At 46.8% G+C, this 22,652-nt stretch overlaps 1 protein-coding gene across 1 annotated transcript; it reads left to right on the forward strand.

Moving 5' to 3' along the window:
* Positions 1-7,071: 7,071 nt before the first annotated feature.
* On the forward strand, positions 7,072-17,796 carry SERPING1 (serpin family G member 1). Its single transcript, XM_072969978.1, has 8 exons — positions 7,072-7,149; positions 7,673-7,750; positions 8,626-9,280; positions 10,704-10,838; positions 12,260-12,463; positions 12,651-12,790; positions 16,019-16,238; positions 17,288-17,796. The coding sequence occupies exons 2-8, from the start codon at positions 7,697-7,699 to the stop codon at positions 17,539-17,541; spliced, it is 1,662 nt and encodes a 553-aa protein (XP_072826079.1). The 5' UTR covers positions 7,072-7,149; positions 7,673-7,696; the 3' UTR covers positions 17,542-17,796.
* Positions 17,797-22,652: the final 4,856 nt, after the last annotated feature.

The following is a 22,652-nucleotide window of genomic DNA, read 5'->3' on the forward strand; positions in this document are numbered from 1 at the left end:
GATGGCCAAACATGTTACAACCCTTGACACTTGGACGGGTGAGATCAACAGCAGCTTACTGGTCACATACACTTACATCCCAAGGGGGAGGACACCTTATACCGTACAGGGCCACACAGAGATTGCACTTAGGAGCAGAGCAAACAACCAGGGGCCGTGGGAAGCAGGCTTCATCATATCAAGAGGAAGATGTGATTGATTTGTTTGAGCAATTCTACAGGCTGGCAGGAAACATCCAAACATCCATTATATATGTGTATATGAATATATATATATATATATAGAGAGAGAGAGAGAGAGAAAGATTTATTTTAAGGAATTGACTCAATTGTGGAGGCTCGTTGAGTCCAAAATCTAATGGATAGGCTGGCAGGCTGGAGACTCAGGGAAGAATTGCAGTTAGAGTCCACAGGCCATCTGCTGGCAGAATTTCTTCTTGTTCAGGGTGGTCAGTCTTTGTTCAGTTAAGGCCTTCAACTGATTGGAGGAGGCCCATCCACGTTACACAGGATGATCTGCTTTACTCAAAGTCCACTGATTTACATATTAATCTTTTCTGTAAAAAACACTCTCAACAGAAACATCCAAACATCGAGAATAATGTTTGACCAAATACCTGGGCATTATGGCCCAGACAATTTGATACATAAAATTAACCATCACAAGGTTTTATACCACAGTTCTCTCAACTGCTGTGGGGAGATTTAATTGGTAAAAACCACTTTGGAAATGATAGAAGAATTGAAGATGCTCACATCTTTTAACTTGGCAGTGACACTCCTAGGTATGCATGTACCCTAGAGAAAAAGGCTAAATGCACAGGTGTGTTCACAGCAGCATTGTACACAAGAGCCTGAAACTGGAAACAAGTGTCCGTCAATAGTAGAATAGATAAAACTGTGGTATGTTAACATAATGGAATCCTACAGAGCCATGAAAATGAACAAACCACAGCTACCTGCAATGATATGGACAAATCTTAAAAGTAGAATGTTGAGGGAGAGAAGTCAGATGCTTAAGAATACACACTGTACGGTTTCATTGATATAAACTTCCCAAATGGGCAAAACTAACGATATTGCCTAGGAGTGATAACACAGGTGGCAAACGAGTACAGAAAAGTAAGGAAGCGATTACTATAACATTCAGACTGTGGTTTCCTGTAGGGAAATGGAGTTGTGATTGAGATGAGGACAGGGTGGGGGTGGTTAGCTCAGTGGTAGAGCACATGCTTAGCACGCATGAGGTCATGAGGTCATGAGGTCCTGGGTTCAATCCCCAGTGCCTCCATTAAGGAGAAAAAAAGAGAGAGGGGAACAGAGGACCCTTCTGGCGTGATAATAATATTCTATTTCTTGTGGAAAGGTAATAGCTCAGCGGTAGAGTGCATGCTTAGCATGCACGAGGTACTGGGTTCAATCCTCAATATCTTTATTTTAAAAACATTCTATTTTTTGAACTGGGCAGTGGTTCCATGGATGTGAACTTTATAATATTTTGTTAAGATGTATGTTTATTTTATGTAATTTTTTTCTGAATTACTCTCTATAGTTTTTTTGTTTGTTTGTTTTTTGGGTTTTTTTTGTAATGCTACAAACACAAAGAGGCTGGGCAGCCATTGCATTCCTTTTGCATTATGTTTCTCACCAGAAAATGAAACTAAAAGTTTAGGCCTACGAGGAGGATGCTTTGTTCAAGAATAAACCCCCCTTCAGGCAAAATTCCATTCATGAGCCCCCAGTTTATGACCACTCTATTGGGGAACAAAAATGGCAGACTTTTCTGGAATTTATGGGAAATTAGCCATCACCACTCAAAAACTGCTATCTTTTCAAGCACCTTTTAAGTACTTTTCACCTGGTTTTCTTAATCCTCAAAATGACTCTGTAGGGGAGACAACACAACCCCCATTATCAGATTCTGAAACCATGACCCCTCAGAGAGGTTAAGTTCCCTTGGACAGTTAATAAGTAGAAAAGCAGGTGTCGAGTCCAAGTCAGTGTGACTCAAAGGCACTGCATCTAATCACACATGACCCTGGGGGTGGAAAATGTGTAGCCATTCTTCTATCTGAAAAAAGAAATTGCCATTCGTGGCAGATAACTATTTGGATGAAGAGATACTTACGTGGTTTGTAGGGATGGGTGATTATACAGGAGAGGCTGGAGCACAGGAGAGTCCTTAATTGGGAAGGTGACCGTGTGGTCCAGACTGGGCAGTGAGCATGAGGACATTGGCTCCCTGTCCCCCGCCAGGCATGGATGAATGAGGGGTGGGGCCGGCGGGGCGGCTTTCCTGGGGTTGAGGCGGGCACTTTTATCCTCAGGAGCAGTGTAGCAGATCAAAACAAGAAATCACAATCTGAAGGGAACCAAATTGACAGCTGAGTTAATAGCCCAAATCTGGGTTTTCTATCCACGGAGGTGGCAGCAGAGAGCTGGAGTCAAAGGTTAGAGGCAGAAATGTGGCCGAGAAACCAGGTAAGCTGATAAGGGGAGTAAAAGCGGGCTGGCGGGGGTGGGGAATAGCTATTCTCAGTGGTAGAGCAAATGCGTAGCATGCAGGAGGTCCTGGGTTCTATCCCCGCTACCTCTATTAAAAAAAAAAAAAAAAAGCAGGCCGGCAAGAGGAAGCCTTCTGGAACCAGATGCAGTTAGGGGGTTTGGGAATCAAGCCACGTGTCTCCCAGTATGAGATCTAAGGAAGAGTTTGTGATCCACCCACACCATGGAATAGCAGGCACACCATCCACACAGCAGAACACTAGGCAGCTGGAAGGAAGAGTGAAGCAGAGCTGCCTGCAACAACGTGGAGCAATGTCCAAGACGCTCAAGTGAGAAAAAAACTTACGGAAGGGCAATCACCATGCACGCAGGAGGGGTAAGGATAACCTGACAGAGAGGAGGTCTCAAGGAATGCATTTGGAACTGTTACCAGCAGTCGTATCCAGAATAACTTTACATTTGATCAATGTCTGGATTGTTTGAAAATGTTTACGAAGTACGCATGTGACATGGCAGTGATCACTTTGAAAGCATCACATAAAATTTCGTTAGGAAGAAATAAACAAGCTCATTTAGAACACCCAGAAGGACTGATCGTATGTTTCTGTTCCACCCAGAAAACCTTTGTATTCTTTGGCCTTCCAGAGCATTCAGATAGGTGGTGAGTCTAGGGTTTGGGATATTTCTCAACAATTACTTGGATCTAATCCCAGTCTTTGTCTCTTTTGTCCATCTGTCTCTTACCGATAGACTGACAGGAAGGTGAAAAGAGAGAGTGTTGGATTTTATTTTACTTTGATAAGAACACTTAACGCGAGGTCTATCCTCTTAACAAATTCTAAGTGTAGCTTATTGTGGACCGTAGATGCGATGCTGTTCAGCAGGTTTCCAGAGCTTGTTCATCTTCTTTAACACAAACTTTATGCCTGTTAATTAATAATTCCCTGTCCCCCTCCCCCACCCACCCCTGGTAACTAATATCCCAATCTCTGATGTTATGAATTTGTCTTTTCGGTCTCTCACATAAGTGGAATCATGCAGTACTTGTCTATGTCTGGCTTATTTCACTTAGCATAACGTCCTTAAGGCACATCCATGTTGTCTCTTATCACAGAATATCCTTTTTTTTTTTTAAGGCTGACTAGGACTCCAGTGTATATACATATCAGATTTGCGTGATGGTTTTCACATTTTAGCTACTGCAATGAACACGGGGATGCTAATGTCTGAGAAGAGGGTCTTCAGCAGGAAGGTCCTGTGAATTAAGGCTCTCTAGTGGGTTCCCAGGAAGGCGTGGTCCCTGGAAAGTTGAGCAGGAAAGAGCCCATGGGGCACCAGACCGGTGAGAAGAGGTCAGGGGAGCCTTGGCAGCAGGAACCCCCACTGCCTCCTCACCCATGGCTGCCAAAGCTGGGCCTTTCCCCCAGAGAAGAGCACTGTTTGTAGGAAATAAGAAACAAAGTTCAGTCAGACTTTACTTACAAAGCATCAATCACCCCGCACAAGGAAAAGCCAAAATACAGTCCTCAGAATGGCAGAAGCATCATTCTCACACAAATACACAGTGAGAGCATTAATGAACATTAATGAAATTGACAACGCTCGTTCAGAGAACCATGCAAGAAAGCGGTGTGTGTGTGTATGTGTGTACGTGCACGCACGCATGTGCATAACAAATGAAAAGAGAATTCTGAGATAACATGGCTAAGTTACCTACAAAACTGGCCACTGCCCTACAGGGCAGTGAGACCATAACCTTTGGGGTTAATCACTATCTTCTCTTCTAAATATTTCCATTTCACTCTCATCTCTCCCAGACAAAGAAAAAAAAAAAGATTGTATGTTATTCTTTTTTTTAAAAAACTTTCTGGAAGGGGGAGGTAGTTAGGTTTATTTATTTATTTCATTGGAGGATTGAACCCAGGACCTTGCACATGGTAGGCAGGCACTCTACCACTGAGCTATACCCTCCCACTTGAATCTTACTCTTTTTGGCAGGTCAATATCTGACATTACAGACTCTGGGCCCTGATCCATAGTAAATAAGAAATCACAGAAAATTTAATTCTCCTCGAATGGTATCTCTCAGCCAGGGTTCTGAAGAGATGGTTGAGCCCTAACGCCCAAGACATTCTTTGTGTGTGATCGATCAAGCTCTCTCTGCATCTGTGGTGGTACTCACTGTGGGCTGTCTGTGGGAGAGCTGAGGAAATAGTCTCTCAAATGATTCTCTGTGTTCTGAGAACCAGGTGACCCTGATTCTTCCGCCCTATTTCCAAGTTTTGAGTAGTTTTCCTTTGGAGGGGAAACTACAGGTGTACAGATTGCAAGAAATTTGTACCTTCAGTATACGAGGACGGACCCAAGAGGGAAAATCTGATAAAACGCTCTGAGTACACAAAGAGCTTCAGCAAGAATTTGAACCTCATCCAACATCAGGAAACCCGCAGGGAGGGGAGGCCATGATCACATACGACGTGACACAGGGAAGGAGCTTCCTGTGGGCTCATCCCTCCTCACCCACTGAAAGGGAAGCTTCTCATGGCAGAGAAACCCTGGACCTGCACCCAGGGGTGCAGAACCCAAAGCTGATTGACTATCCAAAGGCCCACACTAAGAAGACATTCTGCAAATGGCTTGATTAAGTCAACATCGGGCCATTCACAGATGGGGGAAAGAGTAGTGTCTTAGTCAGGGAACGGCTTCAGCTTGGCACCAGCCTCGCCAGACAGGACAGTCTCCACAGAGCAGAGACACACTCTCAACGTCCAGACGGAAGGAGTGTCAGCCAGAGAGCCAAGACATCTGCAGGAAATGTACTTACTCACTGCGAAGACCTCTCTGCTGGTCCTCGTCCACCCTGAGGCTTCAGTCCATAGAGCACCACACTCCGCAGCTGGACACAGAATGTGCCCTCTGCTGCCAGCTTCAGGCTGGCTCCTGGCATGTGCCAGTAATTCATGGGGGTTAATACAGGATGTCGGGCTCAGAGAGATGTGGTCCCCAGGGAGCCACACAAATATTCTCTCTTGTTTCTGTCCTTGGTCGATCCCTTAGAGCAGCAGTTCTGGTACAAGCAGCCAGCTTTCCTGAATGTGCCAAACAAGGCAGGCCCCGCAGTGAGGTGATCATAAAACCTTAGAACTGTACTAGGTCATCAGAGACCAGCTGCTTTTGCAGAGCACGTAGAGTTGCCAGATTTAGCAAATAAGATACAAAAAAATGTCAGTTAAATCTGAATTTCAGATAAATGACCAAAAAAAATATGTGTGTGTGTGTGTGTGTGTGTGTGTGTGTGTTTGAAGTATAGTCAGTTACAATGTGTCAATTTCTGGTGTACAGCATAATGTTTCAGTTATACATATACATACATATATATTCCTTTCATATTCTTTTTCATTATAGGTTACTACAAGATATTGAATATAGTTCCCTGTGCTACACAGAAGAAATTTGTTTTTTTAATCAATTTTTATATATAGTAGTTAATACTTGCAAATTTCAAACTCCCAGTTTATCCCTTCCCACCCCTTTACCCCCACCCCCATAACCATAAGTTTGTTTACTATGTTCGTGAGTCTGTTTCTGTTTTGTAAATAAATTCATTAGTGTCTTCTTTTCTCTTTTCTTTTTTAAGATTCCACGTGAGTGATATCATGGTATTTTTCTTTCTCTTTCTGGCTTACTTAGAATGACGATCTCCAGATCCATCCATGTGCTGCAAATGACATTATTTTATTCTTTTTTATGGCTGAGTAGTATATTTTTAGTATAACTATGCCCCAATATTGCATGAGACGTATTTCCAAATAAAGGGTTTTTTTGTTTGTTTATCTGAGATTCAAATTTAACTGGGCTTCCTGTATTTTATTGGGCAACCCTGAGAGGAGAGCTAGGTGCTGAGAGGGAAAACCACTGGCCAGGGTCTCACAGCCAAGTCTACTGCCTCACACCCCTCAACACATATACCCCAACTTTCTGGTTTTTATCTATGATGAATGCTTGCTAGGCTGGGTGCCTCAGATTCCTTGTCTACTATACAAGGGAAGTATCACCGATTCTGGGTCTTCCAGAGGAGAAACAGAACACCCACAGAGGAGAACAGGGGCAAGGTTAGGACCTCAGGAGGTCCAGTCCTGGCTAATCTCCAAGTGAGGGCAATCGTGAGCCAGACATTTAAGGGCCATAAGGCTCAGTTTGTTAACTATCAACTGGGCACAACGGGGCCTATATCCAAAGGGTTATTTTGAGGATTAATGGAGGAGCGATTCCTGGAAAGCCGGTTCTTGTAAACTATTGAGCACACTTGGTGTCTGTGCTGTTTTCATCATGACCCAGGATGATGGAGGAGGAGGAAGCTTGGTTGTGTAGAGCTGATAGCAGCACCCAAGCTCCCCCAGCCCTGGCTCCCAAGGGGTTTTGGGCTAAATTCCTGGCCTGGCTTACAAAGCTGGACCAAGTGGTCCGTCCCATCCTGATTTACGGGAACTCACACCAGCGATCAATCATCCTTAATTTGTAACTGGGCAGTGTCCTGGGCCAGCCAATAGCTAAGACGGAACACCGCCACCCCACCCTCCCTGACCCCGTGGGGCTCTCCACTCAGTCTGCACTGAAGCTGCCTAGTGACCAGGAGTTTGAGCAGGTTTGGTGCTGGGGCCGGGGCGGGGGGGGGGGGGGGGAGGAGGTCTCCTCGTTCTCATATCTTCCTTCCCTCCCCCAGGGCCCCCCACCCCTTATCTGGGCAGTCTCCGTGGGCTTTCCGTGGGCTTGCTCCCACTTAAGACTTCTGCCGCCCCCTCCTCTCCCTTCATCTCCTCCTCAAGGGCTGTGGTGCCCAGCCCCCTCTGGACCTCCCCTCCTCCCCCTGCCCCTGGCCTCATTGTTTGGCTAAAGCAGGACCCTCTGGATGGAACAGATGGACGGAGACCCGGGACTGGGGGGAAAGGAAGGGCCAGCCGGTGCCGGGAAAGGGAAGCGGTTTGGGGAAAACAAAACAGGGGGAGGAGCCAGGGAGAGGGTGGCCGCGGGAGGGAGGGAGGGGCGGTGGACTCGCTGAGAGGGGCTAGCGCCTGGAACGGCACGGGGGCGGGCCCCGGGGTGGAGAGGGGTGGACGCTCGCTGGGCCCGAGGCTTGGAGCTGGCACCGACGCTGGCCGGCTTTGCAGGTCCGGGCTGACGTCGCCGCCCAGATGGCCTCCAGGCTGACCCCGCTGACCCTCCTGCTGCTGCTGCTTCTGAGTCGGGTGAGTGGCCCCTTCCCGGGGTGGGGTTGGGGCGGGCAGGGCTAAGGATTAACCCTTCAGGCTCCGGAGAATGAGGAGAGCTTCTGCTGGGATCAGCAAATGTGATCCCCGCACTGGAGTTCGTGGAGAGAGTGGGAGACTCAGACCCACGCAGGGTCTAATCCGGGCTTGCAGCTGTGGTGACCTCGAGCCAGTCACTTCTCCGAACCTCCCTGCTCCGATTTACCAAGTGGAGAATAAAGCAAAAGGATCAGTAGAGGAGATGGACAGCATCTTGTGATATAAAAGCAAGGGGTTGTGGAAAACTGAGTTGCAGGGTTGGGGCTGGGCTGCTGAGAACTCGGCTCTCGCCAGGCAGGGGCTGTGAATACGGGAGCGAAGTGGCTACCCACACACTGGGCCTGGGTGGGGTTGAATCCCAGAGAAAGGTCCCTTGGTGTGGAAGGTCAGGGGTCCGGGATGAGCCCGGGAGAAAGGTGAGTGTTTGCTTTGGCTTTGCCTTCCGTGCATGTGTGCAGAAGTTGGCATTGGCAATGCCCTTCGAGATTCAGCAGATAATCAGGGGATCTGCAATCAGAGACCCAAGTTTGACTCCTAGTTTTCCCTCTGGCTTCTGTGAGACCCTGGTCCAGTCATTTGATTTGTCTCAGCACCCCTTTCTTTTATCTGTGAAATGAGATAAGACATGCTTTCTCCCAAGGAACTAGTAGTGGTAGCTCCAGGGCATCCCCCTCTCCCACCAGGCTTTCCCGGGAAGAATTTTCTGATATGGGACATTTTCTACGTCCCCACCCTCTCTTCCTGCTTTGAGCATTTGAGGGGACTGTGCCTCATAACTTAAAAAAAAAAATGAAACTCAGTTTCTTGAACCACAGGATGGCGCATCCTGGCTAAATGACACCCGCAACAACCCTGTGCATCCAGAGAGCGTGCAAGGAGGGGAAAGTGAAGGAGGCATCTCAGAGGGAGATGTTCTCAAGGACGTACCCAGTAAAGGAGATATCTCAGAGGGAGATGTTCTCAAGGACGTACCCAGTAAAGGAGATATCTCAGAGGGAGATGTTCTCAAGGATGTACCCAGTAAAGGAGGTATCTCAGAGGGAGATGTTCTCAAGGACGTACCCAGTAAAGGAGATATCTCAGAGGGAGATGTTCTCAAGGACGTACCCAGTAAAGGAGATATCTCAGAGGGAAGTATTCTGAACGATGTACCGATTCAACGCACCGAGGGCTCTTCCATCTTGCCTAAAACCAACAGGACCATCATTCTAGCCAATACTGCTCTCACCACCCAACCCTTCAACCAGACAAACACTCAGCCCACCCAGCCCACTACTGAGCCCATCTGCCCGGCACCTGACACCTCCTGCTCTGGCTCGGAAAGCCATTCAGCAGAGGCCGTGCTGGGGGAGGCTTTGACCGATTTCTCCGTGAAGCTCTACCACGCTTTCTCAGCAATGAAGAAGCCTGAGACCAACATGGTCTTCTCCCCGTTCAGCATCGCCAGCCTCCTCACTCAAGTCCTGCTTGGTAAGAACCTGACTGAGTTCCCTCTGGGTTATATGTTAGGTGTTCCCAGGAGAGGGGTACCTGTCTGGATCCCTACAATGTTATGCCTCAGGGAGGAAGCTGTAAAAATGGGCTACACTGGCAGTGGGAGGTGGGGAGGGGAATCTTTCTATTCTCAAACATTCATTTATTCCTTCATTTAACAATGATGTAATAGGCACTATTGCTTATAGAATCCTATTGATTATATACAAGAACACATAAAATAAAGTCCCAGCGACCAAGATAAGGCAGTAAGGAAGATGAACTATAAGAGAGAAACGTAGAATAGAATTGTGATAATGCTACTTTTTAGCTGTGTGACCTTGGGCAGATCACTTAACCTCTCTGAGTCCTTATGTGTGAAATGGAAATGGTTATATTTACCTAAAAAAATTAAGCCCAGTGCCTGACTTGGTAGAAGGTCAAAAAATGTTAATCCTTCTGCCTTCCTGAGAGCACTGTCAAGTCCCATGGAATAATTACCCTAGGAATGGCAAAAACCAAGTGCTACAAGCAGAGGGGACAGAACTATCACTCCAAGGGGGAATTCTGGGAAGGCTATTAGAGACAATACAGTGAACATATAAGAACTTTTCTTCTGGAGTCCCAGAATCCTAACGTCCCTAGCCTGTACCCACTAGAGGCCAGTAGCACCCCACCCTCCAGTTATGATAACCAAAATGTCTCCAGACATGGCCGAATATCTCCTGGGAAGCACATTTCGATTGACTGGTCCCAGTTCATTTCTTTATAGCCCCCAAAGATATGGCTTGAGTCCTTTCTCCATCCTCCACTTATTAACTCTGTGATCTTAAAATGAGTAGATTACTTCCTCTCCTAAACCTCAGTTTCCTCATCTGTATAATGGGGAGAGTAACTGTCCCTACAGAAAAGGGTTATTGTGAAGATTCAGTGAAATAAGACGGGAGAAGCACTTACGATACCTGAAACCAAATAAGTGCTCTATAAATTTTATCTATTATTGCACAGAAAATGTGTACAATAAATGTTCAATAATGAATAACGGAAAGGGTATCGACCATCCATCCTCTTTGATGATTCTCCAGTGTCTCCTCTTGATAGTGATCTAGTATCTCTGCTTAAGAACCAACTAAGCACGAACCAACTAAATAATAGTTAACGTGGAACACGCAGTGATCAGACCAGGCTTTGGAAGGCGAGTGGTATTAAAATGAGAAAAAGGGAAGAAAAGAGCACTCAAAGCCCTAGAAAAGCCTAACTTTGTTTATTCCTAATTCCCCCACCCCCTCTCTCTTCCAAATGCTTCTTGCTCTGATGATATGTGATCCCCCCCGTTCCAGCCTGGTCCCTCCACTCCAGTCCCCAGGGGTAGTTCCCCAGCCCTCCTGCTCTTGCCCCTCATCTCTGCCGTTTGTTGTAGGGGCTGGAGGAGAAACCAAGAAAAACCTGGAAAGCCTCCTCGCTTACCCCAAAGACTTCACCTGTGTCCATGAGGCCCTGAAAGCCTTCACATCCGAAGGCTTCACTTCAGTCTCTCAAATCTTCCACAGCCCAGGTGAGTGCTCGGGGAAGGATGGCAGCTGCTGGGCAGGGTCCTCAGGATTCTGATGGGGACCCAGCACTGGAGAAAGACAGGACAGAGGGCATGTCCAAGCTAGAACATGAGGAGGGAGTGCAGAGCAGGTCAGGGCCTCAGAAGTACCAGGTGGCAGCTGGACAGCTCCGGGGGAGACCCTGGGCAAGTCATTTGCATTCATCAACTCCGTTTAGAGTAATAGACAGGGCTGGAGGGCTAGGGAGCTCGAGGCGGAAAATAGGCAAAAATGTTTGCTAATCTGGGTCAGGGGAATCTTGGGATTCCTCTTCTTTGTACCTTTGTGTTACATGAATTTGTTGTCTTTTTCATACCTTACCTTATTACGTAGGTAGTAAGGGCAATAAGCTGCCCAAAAGATCTAACGCAGCTGTTTCAGATTTTGCTCCCCAGGACCCTAGGGGTCTGCAGAGCTGACGCTGGAGTCCTGGTGCAAGTCGGGGGATTAGGGAGGCCGAGTGGGGAGTGAGGTACCGCTTCTTGTGACAAGGAGCCAGGTGGGCTCTGAACTGCCACCCAGCCTCAACCAGAGCCCTTTTGTATTTATTGTGGGCTTCAGACATGACTTTACTTGAAACTCAGTTCTGCTCAGTTTGAAAACTACAGAGCTAGTGTGTCATCCTTTCTTTAGATAAGGAAACAATTTTTTTCTGTCTTCTTTTTTTTTAACTAAAAAAGCAAACTTGTTCATTGTAGAAAGCTGAGAAAACACAGAAAAGAAAAAAGAAAGAAAGAAAGGAAACTCACCTGTCACACCATTACCTTTAAACAAAAAAAGCACAGCCTCTTCTTAGGGATGGAAAAAAAATCTGGCTCAGAGGTATTCAAGAAACGTTGCATTTACTTACTTGTTATAAATCGACGTTGTCCTCTGTCTTGCTAGGTTGGTGGAAAACACAACTGCGTTCAATATTGTCTAATTAGTCCAGGAAAAATGTCTCTTTCAAACCCTTATTTTCTTTAGTGGAACTAGGCTTGAGAGAGCAAAACCTGGGAGGTCTTCTTACGACCTTCCACTAAGGCTGCAAAGCAGAGTCTGTTCCCTGCTGAATTAAGGGAAGAAAACGATAAAATATAGGCAAATGGAAGTTAAGATCTTGAAGAGTTACCTTGCCAAGCCATGGTCACATGGCAAGTGGAGGCAGCATGGGCCTCGAGCTTGGATGAGTTCTCTTGCTCTTCAGTGAGGATTTGCCTTCTCTGGGCCTCATGTAGCACATCTATGAGGGGATGGGCTGGACCCCTGCTCTGACATCCTGTGTTCATAGGAGCAAGCAGACAGAGTGATGGGAAACAAGCTCCCTCTCCGAGCCTGCTCTTGGAAGGGGAGTGCGTGTTCAGGGGACTCAGGTCTCTCTCTCTCCACCTGCCCCCACTGCCAGACCTGACCATCAGGGACACCTTTATAAACGCCTCTGGGAACCTGTATGGCAGCAGGCCCACAGCCCTAGGAAATGACAGTAGTGTCAACTTGGAGCTCATCAACAACTGGGTGGCCAAGAAGACCAACCACAAGATCAGCCACCTGCTAAACAGCCTGCCTGCCGACACCCGCCTTGTCCTCCTCAACGCCATCTACCTGAGTGGTAAGGGGGCCCTGGACCAGGGCATCTTCCCATCCTGAGTCCTCCTTCCCTTGCTGGCTTCAAAATCCGCCCAGCTGAGAGCTCCACCACTGGATCCTGTGATACCTGTCCCACTCCTGGCTCAGCAAGCTTTTAGCATCTCTCCCCACCTGCATTAGAGTAACCCTTGCTCCACTCTTCCCTCCAGCAAAGTGGAAGATAGCATTTGATCCCGTCCAAAAAAACAAGGAGGCCTTTTACCTCAAATCCTCTGTGATAAAAGTGCACATGTTGACTAGCAAGAAGTACCCTGTGGCCCATTTCGTGGACAGAACGTTGAAGGCCAGGGTAAGTTCTTGGCCCTTCCCACTCCTGTTTCAGAGCCTCACGCGTGTCCTGATTTCTTTTCTGCTGTGACCCCACCGGTGTGGGGCACACCCTTACTAATTCAGCATTTCCGTATCTCCACCCTGTCTTTCCTCCTTCTCCCCTCTTCAGCCTTGGTCGAGGCAGGCATTATATATTTTAGGTTGGAGAGCAGGACTCTAAAGTTTCTTCATGCATCTCTACTGCATCAAATGGCAAAAAGTGAGTCATGTTCCTTTTCTGTGCCTCTGTGTCTCTTTCCAGTCAACCCACCAGTAGACCCTGGTGGCTTAGTGTGTGTCTACCTGGGTACTGCATGCATCTATATGTGTGCACGGGTCTAGGTATCTCCATGTGTCAGTGTACACGGTCAGTGCATGTGTGCGCATGTGTTAAATGGCTTTACGTTCCTTAGCAGAAATTGAACAGCATGAAGGATTACAGTGGGTGAGGAGGGAAGAGAGAATATGGAGCCCAGAAGATTCTAGTTAGTAAACTTTCTCATGCCCAATGACCAGAGATTTCTGCCTTGTTAGAGCAGCAAGAAACAGACCTATGGGATGGAAAACAACAGGAGGTCCCCAGTGACGTGGTCCCAGGCTGAGAAGCACAGGATCTGTTCTGGAACATGCCAGGCTTGTGTCCACCTTAGGAGCTTTCCTCAGCTTTTCCCTTTGCCTGGAGCCTCTTCACTCAGATGTTGGCATAACTTGTTCCTTCTGCTCCCCCAGGTGTCAGCTAAAAGGTCACCTTGGTGGGGAAGGCTTCGCCCTCCTTAAAGTAGCCTCCACCTCACCCTGTTTTATTATATTCGTGGTACTTATCACTATCTGAAATTATGTTGTTTATTTGCTGATTTGATTGCTGTATTGTCTCTCTCTCTCTCAGATAGTGTCTCTTTCCTTGGGAACACAAACTTTACCTGTCTTTTTTCCTACTACACCCCCAGAGCCCAGAACAATGTCACATATAATAAGTGTTCATCATGTTTGCTGAATAAAGGAATGAATTCAGGGGCAGATGCTAAAGGGAGCAACTCACTTAGTATGAGTGGCTAGGAAGACTTCGTGGAGGAGGAACTTTTGACCATTCTTAACCACTCATGCACTTTTCCACCCTTCCATCCATCCATTCCTATCCAATGAATTTGAACATTCCTGACTCTTTAACAGAACTGAAATAACATGCAGAAGACAGAGAAGAGTGAATATATATGGCATGTCCTGGGCTTTACTCTAACTCAGAGGATATGGGAAGAGGGTATCAACGTAAGATTTTTTAATATTAAAGAAGGAGAAGTTTTATGCACGGAAACCACTATTTATAGTTCAATATGGGTTTTAAACAAATGCCTGATTTAATATATTAATGCTGTAAATTCAAAATCAAAATTTTACTTAAGCTTTTAAATTTTAAGCTGAATTTGCTATATTATTTATAATAATTTTATTTAAAAAACTAACTTTCATTTGTTCTTTAATTAATTAAGCCATCTTGAGCAGATAAAACTCCTTTAAACCATTTGTTTCACTTATAAATATGGTTAATTAATATTCCCATAAACATTTTGAGCTTATGTATATACTTTATAAATATACTTTATACATTTAATATACTTGATTTTCTTTTTTAGCATGTCAGGTACGTGACAGGACAGAATTACAACCCTTCCTGGCCGTATCTTCCTAGTACCTAAAGCCTGCCTGTGAATTGAAAATTAAATTTGAAAAGTAAATCAACCTTCAACAAACATCTCAACGTCATTCTCAAACTTAATGAAATTATCCTATACCTTTTTGCTCAAAAGCATAAAACTGGCATGTCTGAGTCTCCAAAACTTAGAAACTCTATTTAAAAAAACAGACAAAACAGGGAGCAGGTTATAGCTCAGTGGTAGATATGTGCTTTGCATGCATGAAGTTCTGGGTTCAATCCCCAGTACCTCCATTAAAATAAATAAATGAATAAATAAGTAAATAAACCTAATTACTTCCCTTTTGCCAAAAAAAAAAAAATAACAAACATGGATTACCCTGAACTGATAAGTCTTAATACCTGGTCTTAATACTACAGAGTCATTCCTATACTTAATTCTAAGTTTTCATTCCCGTACTTAATTCTAAATTTTCCTGAGACTTAAAGAGTATTTACCCAACTAAGAGGGTTAGGATTACCAAGTCGGGTATGCCGAAGTTATGGGCTTGAAAATTCAAGACCACAATGTGAGAATTTACTGCCAAATGTGTACCCTATTTAGAGCCTCTGTCAACAGGGACCCCATGTCCATGCTCGTCAGTTGATCAGTCAATTTACGACCTGCTGATTCTGGGCCATTTTTTTCAAATTCAACAATTGATTGGTTCCAGTTAATCTCCTCTTTGCCCAGTTGAGTTCTGTATTGTAGCTTATTCCTGTCCATCTCTCAGCCTCACCATGATGCCATTTCAATGATAGTCTATTATATCTTATGAGTCTCAGGTTTCTCAGTCTTGGCACTATTGATGTTTCAGATTGGATAAGTCTTTGTTTATAAAGGGCTGTCCTGGGCATTGTAGGATTTAGCATTATTCCTGATTTCTACCTACTGGATGCCAGTAACACGGTGAACCTCTGTTTCTGCTGGCTCCAGACATTGCCAGATGTCCACTGGGGGCAAATTCGCCATGAGTTGAGAACTCCTCTGTACTGAACCCATGAGTCCTGAACTTCTCTCATACTTTTGTCTGGCCACTAGTTGTAAGTCCTTCTACTGGCAAACTGGAATGGTAGGCTAGGATCAGTTTGTACATAGTCTTGAATGCCACACCAAGAGATTTATACTTAACTTCATAGACAGTGAAAAGCCATCAAAAGCCTTTAAAAGGACTTTAAGGGGTACATTATGCACAAAATACTTGAGAAGAAGGGAACAGGGCTCAGAGAGCTCAACCTGCTTGCCTTCTACCACTAATCAGTAGTAAAGTCAGAATGTGATTCTCAGAAACTCATGCTCATTCCTCTGCATCTCACCAGTGCAGAGCTAGACCAGCACTGTTGCTCCAGTGGGCATCCCATCTCATGGCAAAGCCTGGGAGCCTAATTCTGGTTGCTGCTTGTTGAAACAATACAGACCATAGCCGCGGACGGAAGATCAGCCTGGGGATACGGTGGGTAAGAGCCAGGAGAGAATTCAGGCGGGAAGACTGATAAGGTGCACCTCTTGTTCTCCAGGTGGGCCGTCTGCAACTGTCCCACAACCTGAGCTTGGTGATCCTGGTGCCCCTCACGATGAAACACTATCTCCAAGAAATAGAGAATGCTCTCAGCGTCCCTGTCTTCAAGGCCGTCATGGAGAAGCTGGAGTCCCTCAAGTTCCACCCCACTCATCTGATGATGCCTCGCATCAAAGTAAAGAGCAACCAGGACATGCTGTCAATCATGGAGAAGCTCGGTGAGCCCTAGCAGCCTAGATTGCCCCTAGGCCATCAGAAGAGAAGAGACTGGGGGAGGGGGGGAGGGCGGGGCAGGGGCAGGCCTTAAAATGCAGTTAAGGGAGCCGGGGTAGGGGTGGGTATAGCTCAGAGGTAGAGAGCGTGTGCTTAGCATGCACAAAGTCCTAAATTCAATCCCCAGTACCTCCACTAAAAAAAGAAATACTCTTGAGTATTTTTTTACATCCATAATCTCAGGTTGTCCCTCAATCCTCTGAGTTAGCAAGGCAGGTGCTTCTATCCCGTTGGATCATTGAGGAAGCTGAGACTCAGAAAGTTGGCTTGACTTACTCAAGGTTCCTTGAGCCAGTTGGAAGTGAATGAGAACCCCAATCCAGGTCTTTAGCCCTCCTGACTGTTTCCACTATGGTTCCTTGTAACATAGACACGGGAAACAGGTGACCATGGTGGGGGTGGACGCTCCTCCCTCAGAGACATTTCACAGAACTCAACTACCCCATGGAATATGCAAGAAGCTATCTAGATAAAAGGGTCTAGAGGCATCTGAGTGGGAGAGGCAACAGATACTCCATTTCTTAAATAACAGCCTCACTTCCTGATCTTTGACCTCATGTCCAAATGCATCACTGCATTTTCTGTTATCGAATTTGACTTACTCAGAGATGATCTTGTTTCCTAGTATATGACATCACACCCTTGCATATAACCTCATTTGAGGACATATGTCCTTTTTCTGATGAATTAGCTCACTTCCAAGGTCCTGATTGACAAGGAAGTGGTGGCATCACTTTTCAGGTTTGGAGGTTACAGGCATGGCCTATCATCACTTGAGAGAAAGTGGTGATTGGAGTAAAGATAGGCCACTTGATAGAAGATCCCATGAGCTGGACTAGAAAGCATGATATATAATTGGATAAACAAAGAGGAAGAAGAGGAAGAGAGTCTTGGAATTTGGGACCAATCCAGAAAATTCAGGACAAATTGTCTCCAGCAGCTAAGGGGTTTGTGCCGGCCTTTGCCTCATTGTTTTTCTCTGGTTGTGCCCTAGAATTCTTTGACTTTTCCTACGACCTTAACCTGTGTGGGCTGACCGAGGACCCGGATCTTCAGGTTTCTGGGATGCAGCATCAGTCCATGCTGGAGCTGACAGAGACCGGGGTGGAGGCAGCTGCAGCCTCGGTTATCTCTGTGGCCCGCAATTTGATGACCTTTGACGTGCAGCAGCCTTTCCTCTTTCTGCTCTGGGACCAGCAGCACAAGTTCCCTGTCTTCATGGGGCGGGTATATGACCCCAGGACCTGAGACCTACAGGGGGCAGACTAGGGCAAGCCCTACCCCTCAAGCCTCAGCATTCCTAGTTGCAGCCCTGCTGCTGCCAGCCTGGATTTACCCCTAGCCACTTCCCATCTCAGGTCTGCCCTCCCTGTGAAGGGCTCCTTAGGGTCTGGTGAGGGAGACCTGCTTCTATCATCCCTTCCCTGTGACTCTCCAAGGCACCTTTGCAGCTTTCTCTGGTCCAAATACACCAGACTACAAATAAAACCTAGCAGATCATAACTTCCTCTCTCATTTGCTTTTCAATTTTAGAGGACAAGGGTTTTCACAGCTTCTGTATCAGCTTGCTATTGCTGTGTAACAAGTCATTCCAGACTTGATGGCTTAAAATAGCCACCACTCATTTTGTCACATATAAGTCTTGGGGTTGGTGGTCTTGCTGATCTGGCCTGGCCCGGGCTGACCTTCCCTGGGCTCGCTCATGTATCTATAATAGTTGGTGGGTTGGTTGGGGGATGACTGCTCTACAATGGCCTTAGCTAGAACACCTTGGCTCTCCTCTGCTTGTCTCCTACATCCTTCCAGCAGTGCTGGCCCACAGTAGCAGAATTCCAGGAGAGGAGTCAGAATGGGCAGCCTTTTTCACAGCCTGTATCTCTGCTGGCATCAAGTTTCCATTGTCCCACCAGCCAAAGCAAGTCACATGGCCAGAACTTGAGTTAGAGTGGAAACACAGGACCAAGCGACAGGGTAAAGTCATTAATTAGGGGCTCCTTATGCAATCCATTTATCACAACCTCTGTCTTGCTTATTTGTTTGTGAAGCTGTGACAACAGTAGTAACAGTAGCTAACGTTATTGGGACCTTACACAGGTGGTCTCCTAAGAGCTTTGCAGACATTTAATCTCACAGCAACTTTATATGGTAAACTCTAAACTCAGAGAGGCTAAGTCTTGCTCAAAGGGATGCAGTCAGACAGCAGCAGAGGGGTTTGAAAGCACAACCCTCTGACTCTTAACGCTGAGCTTGTAGCCAGTATTGTCTGTGTCTCTGCCCTTCTGTCTTAAAGTCCTGCCTTTTCTTCTTATTTTATTTGCTCAGCGAACTTACTGAGCGCCTAGCATGTGTTGGGCACTGTGCTAATAAGTACAGAGGCTATAAAGACGACTTAAACTGGAGTGCCTTCCTTCAAAACCTGTAGCTTGCTGGGGGAGACGGATAGGAAGACTGATTTTAACACAGAGCATTTTTATAGTCTCTGAGGATGTCTCTTAATATGTTTTCCTCATTTCCAGTTCAGAGTCCGCTGTCTCTGTCTCTGTCTTTTTCTCTACCCCTCACTGCATCCGTCTCCCCCGTCCCTTCCTTCCTCTCTCCCTGTTACCGTGTTGTCAGCCCAACCATGCCGACTGATTTCTGCCTTGAGCCCTTCAGCTGCAGGTCTGGTCATCCTTGTTTCCTCGCAGTGGCCCCCTCACCAGCTCTCTCACACACGCAGATACTCAGGTTCCCAGCCACAAACAGCCCTGAGGTATGTCTTCCCCCAGGACTGCACGTGGGGATTCAGCCATCAGTCCACAGACATTCGTCAAGCATCTGCACTACATGGAGATTTGATTTTCTAACAGGATCTCAACTTAAGGTCGCACTAGTCCTACCTGAAATGTTTCTTGTAGGGCCGTCCAAGCCACCAGGATATATGCTTACATCACTGCTGCTCTCACCCTTGGGACTTCGGCCACCTGCAGGTTCTGGCTTCCCCGTCCCCCATCACAGAATACCCTGGTGATGGGAGAAACAGGCGTGGGAGGGCAGTGTGGGACCGACCTGGCTGGAGACTGCAGCTGGCCTTGCAGCGCTCTGCCCCTTGGACTCATCCCCTTCTCTGTGTCTTGGACTGGGGTGCCAAGCTCAGAGCTGAAATGCAGGATGGGAGGTGACCCAAACTTCCAGTGAGCTCTCTCGTTGATGCATGTTCTGGTTGAGGTCCGGGGTTTCGGAGAGGGGAGGAAAGAAGACATGGTGGGTGCTGGTGGCTGACCCCCTGCCCTGTTGTTCATCTCCGGCTGCTCGCTTCCCGCTCTTGGGCTGTGCTTTAGGTCCTGCTTCCTGTGTGGACTATTTCTGGGGCAAAACCTCAGGAAGCCAGGTCCCTGGTCAGAGGCTTTCCTGCAGCACAGTCTCCCAGCCAAGGCTGAGAGCCAAACAAGTCACCCAGGCCTGACGTGAGGCTCCCGGGCACAGGGAGATCACCTCACAGCAGGCTTAGTCTGCACAGCCATCTCCCCGTGCCCTTCCCTTCTTCTCGGTCAGTCTCTCAAGATGTTGAGAAGACACCAAATTCCTTTCTAGGGGCGCTGGTCCCACACTGATTCTTACGTGAGGAACTAGTGAAAGCAGTCACCTCCCAAATTTAGGAGGACCCCCCCAAGGATGGGGGGATTCTGATGTGATCAAAATGGTGCTGAGCGCCAACCCGAAGTCTGAAGAAGAAAGTGAGCCAGACCCTCTATGGGCTTAGAGCTTTGCAAATTTTTTGACTTCCCCTGCTCCATGCTGAGAGCCAGGTATTATTTCTGTCTGTGATGAAGGAAACAGAAACTCAGAAAGATTAAGTAACTATCCAAAGGTCACGCAGCTGTAAATTGATCCCACGTTGTCCGAATACAAATGTACGAGGTGGCTTATTTGGCTAGGTTTGTTTCCTTTCTGCCCCAACTAGAATATCAATCAGACCTGTGTTGTTTTATGCCCTGCACCATGTGCCTCGCCAAGCCTACTGGAGTGCCTTATACTTAAGAAAAATAAAAAATTAGGGTACAGCTGAGCGGTAGAGTGAATGCTTGGCATGCACGAGGTCCTGGGTTCAATCCCCAGTACCTCCACTGGGGGAAAAAAGAATCTATTGAGTAAAAGGGTGATTGAATGAATGAATGAATCACCACATCCTGGTAGGCGAAAAAGGGGGATTCTTATTTATCTGCAAAGAGCAGAAAATCCGAGAGTGAAGAGAATTTAAATATTTTCTGTTCTGAAGCTTTTTTGCTAAGGGGGGATGTGAAACTCTTTCGGGGGGTTGTTCTGTTTAAAATGATAAACATTTATGTCACTTGTGAGTCACTGAGTCCGTGAGGGCTCAGCAGGTTCAAAGTGGCCCTGGCTGCATGCCTGCTGCAGTCAGCTGAGGAGTGAGCTGGAAGGGCTGATGGGGTTTGGCTTTGCTGGCCTCCTGTAGGTCTTCCACGTGGCAGGGGCCTCGGCTGAGATGAATCGGCTGACCATCTCTGCTCCATTTGGCCTCTCATCTTCCTGGAGGCTGATCTAGTGTAATTCACATGGACGTTGCAGTGAGCAGAGCTGTGCCAGGTTTCTTGAGTCTGAAACCAGGAATTAAGGTAACATCATTCCTGCCTCATTCTATTGGCCAAAGCAAGTCACCAAAGTAAGGAAAACGTGCCCCCTTTTAAAGAAACGATCCGCAGGGTCATTCTGCAAAGGGCGTGCATTTGAGGCACCGTGAGTAATTGTGGCCACTTCCCCCATCTATCAGAGTGGCCTTACATCTATGTAGACATACTATTAGCAACTTTCCCCAGCAATTTGCTACTCTGAGATTTTCCTTAAAGCATCAAGAACTTTTGGGGGGAGGGTATAGCTCAGTGGTAGAGCGTGTACTTAGTATACATGAGGTCCCGGGTTTAATCCCCAATGCCTCCATTAAAAAAAAAAGTCACCAGACTGGGTAGCTTAAACAACAGAAATTTCTTCCCTTATCTCCCCATCACCTGCACCATACCCCACTTACAAAAAAAAAAAGTCAAGAATTCTTTTCTATGTCGTATAGTATTAGAGACAATTTATTACATGAAGTTTCATGCTACTTGCCTACAATTTTACTCTTTCCTTTCTGCTATTTGTGTGGCTGGCACACTTCACCCCCAGCTCCTCCACCTGCACATGTGACTTTTGAGAAAGACAGAGAGCCAACCCCCTGTAAACACATGTATCTAAGACCCCTGCCCTCTGGCTCTGCCCTGCAGCCCTACCCTGGGGTAGGCAAAGTTCCAGTGATCCACCACCGATCCCCAGTTGATGCAGGAAAAATGGATGTGGGGCGTGAGGAGGGTCGTGTCTCAGGTCTCGACTGAGCCCGTGGAACGTGCCCCGCCAAGTATGGGTCCTTGGCTTCACGCAGAAAAGCATTCAAGTGCGAGCCACAGTTGAGTAAGGGTAGATTTATTTAGAGAGATACATACCGCATAGAGTGTAAGGCAAGAGAAAGACAAGGGAAGAGGTGTGGGAATTGGGTGCTCAGGTTAAAGCAAAAGTAGGTGCACACTCCATAGAGACAGTGCGGGCCGTCCCCCTGAAGAGGAGGGAGCAGAAAAGGCCAATAGGCGTGGTGGTGTTAGTTTTTATGGCCTCAGTAGCTTCTCAGGCCTATAAGTGGGACCATTCCAACTGCCCTGGGGGAGGGACTGGAATTACCAGGAATTGAGCCATTGCCCCTTCTTTGGCCTTTTGCGGTTAGCCTTAGGGCTGTCATGGCGCCTGTGGGCATGTTATTTATCATACTGTTACAATCAGCATATAATGAAGCTCAAGGTCTACTAGAAGTTAAACCTCTCAATCCTTATGGCCAACTGGGAGTTGAATCTTCCACCATTTTGGTGTTAAATTGCTGTCATTCTTTGGGTGGCTGTGCCCTGCCCCCTTCCCTCCTGTCTCATAGTGACAGAATCCTTCACTCATGGGTTTGGTTTGAGGGTGTTCTGAGAAAGAATCCTGACGTGTGATTAGAGTTCCATTGCAGTTAGTCCCTGTGGCCACATGGTGTCACTGTTGAAACCTTGTCCTGTGTAGCCTTTTGGACACAAAACTCCCTGTAAGGTTTCAGATTCTTAGACAGCCAACATAGGAATTCAACCTCTGATTCCAAAGTTAACAGTTTACAACCATTCAGCCACTGTTTCCAAAAGATCAATACCTTTAGGTTCTGACTGGATTCCAGAAGACTTCCGACCTGAGCCACGTGCTGCGGTCGGAATCAGCCTGGTCCCTTCAAACCCTTAGGGCTGAGGTTGGGAACCACAACTGGGGCAAAAACTACGGAACGTGCATTGAGGCATCCGGCGTTT

This window comes from Vicugna pacos, chromosome 10 (assembly GCF_048564905.1).
Source record: "Vicugna pacos chromosome 10, VicPac4, whole genome shotgun sequence".
In the NCBI taxonomy this organism is placed as follows: Eukaryota; Metazoa; Chordata; class Mammalia; order Artiodactyla; family Camelidae; genus Vicugna; species Vicugna pacos.

What these genes read in the sequence shown, in the direction of transcription:
- SERPING1 (XM_072969978.1), top strand. Translation starts at nt 7,697, where the DNA reads ATGGCCTCCAGGCTGACCCCGCTGACCCTCCTGCTGCTGCTGCTTCTG. An exon ending in CCTCACTCAAGTCCTGCTTG is followed by an intron (nt 9,281 to 10,703) that starts GTAAGAACCTGA and finishes CGTTTGTTGTAG; the next exon opens with GGGCTGGAGGAGAAACCAAG. An exon ending in CAACGCCATCTACCTGAGTG is followed by an intron (nt 12,464 to 12,650) that starts GTAAGGGGGCCC and finishes TCTTCCCTCCAG; the next exon opens with CAAAGTGGAAGATAGCATTT.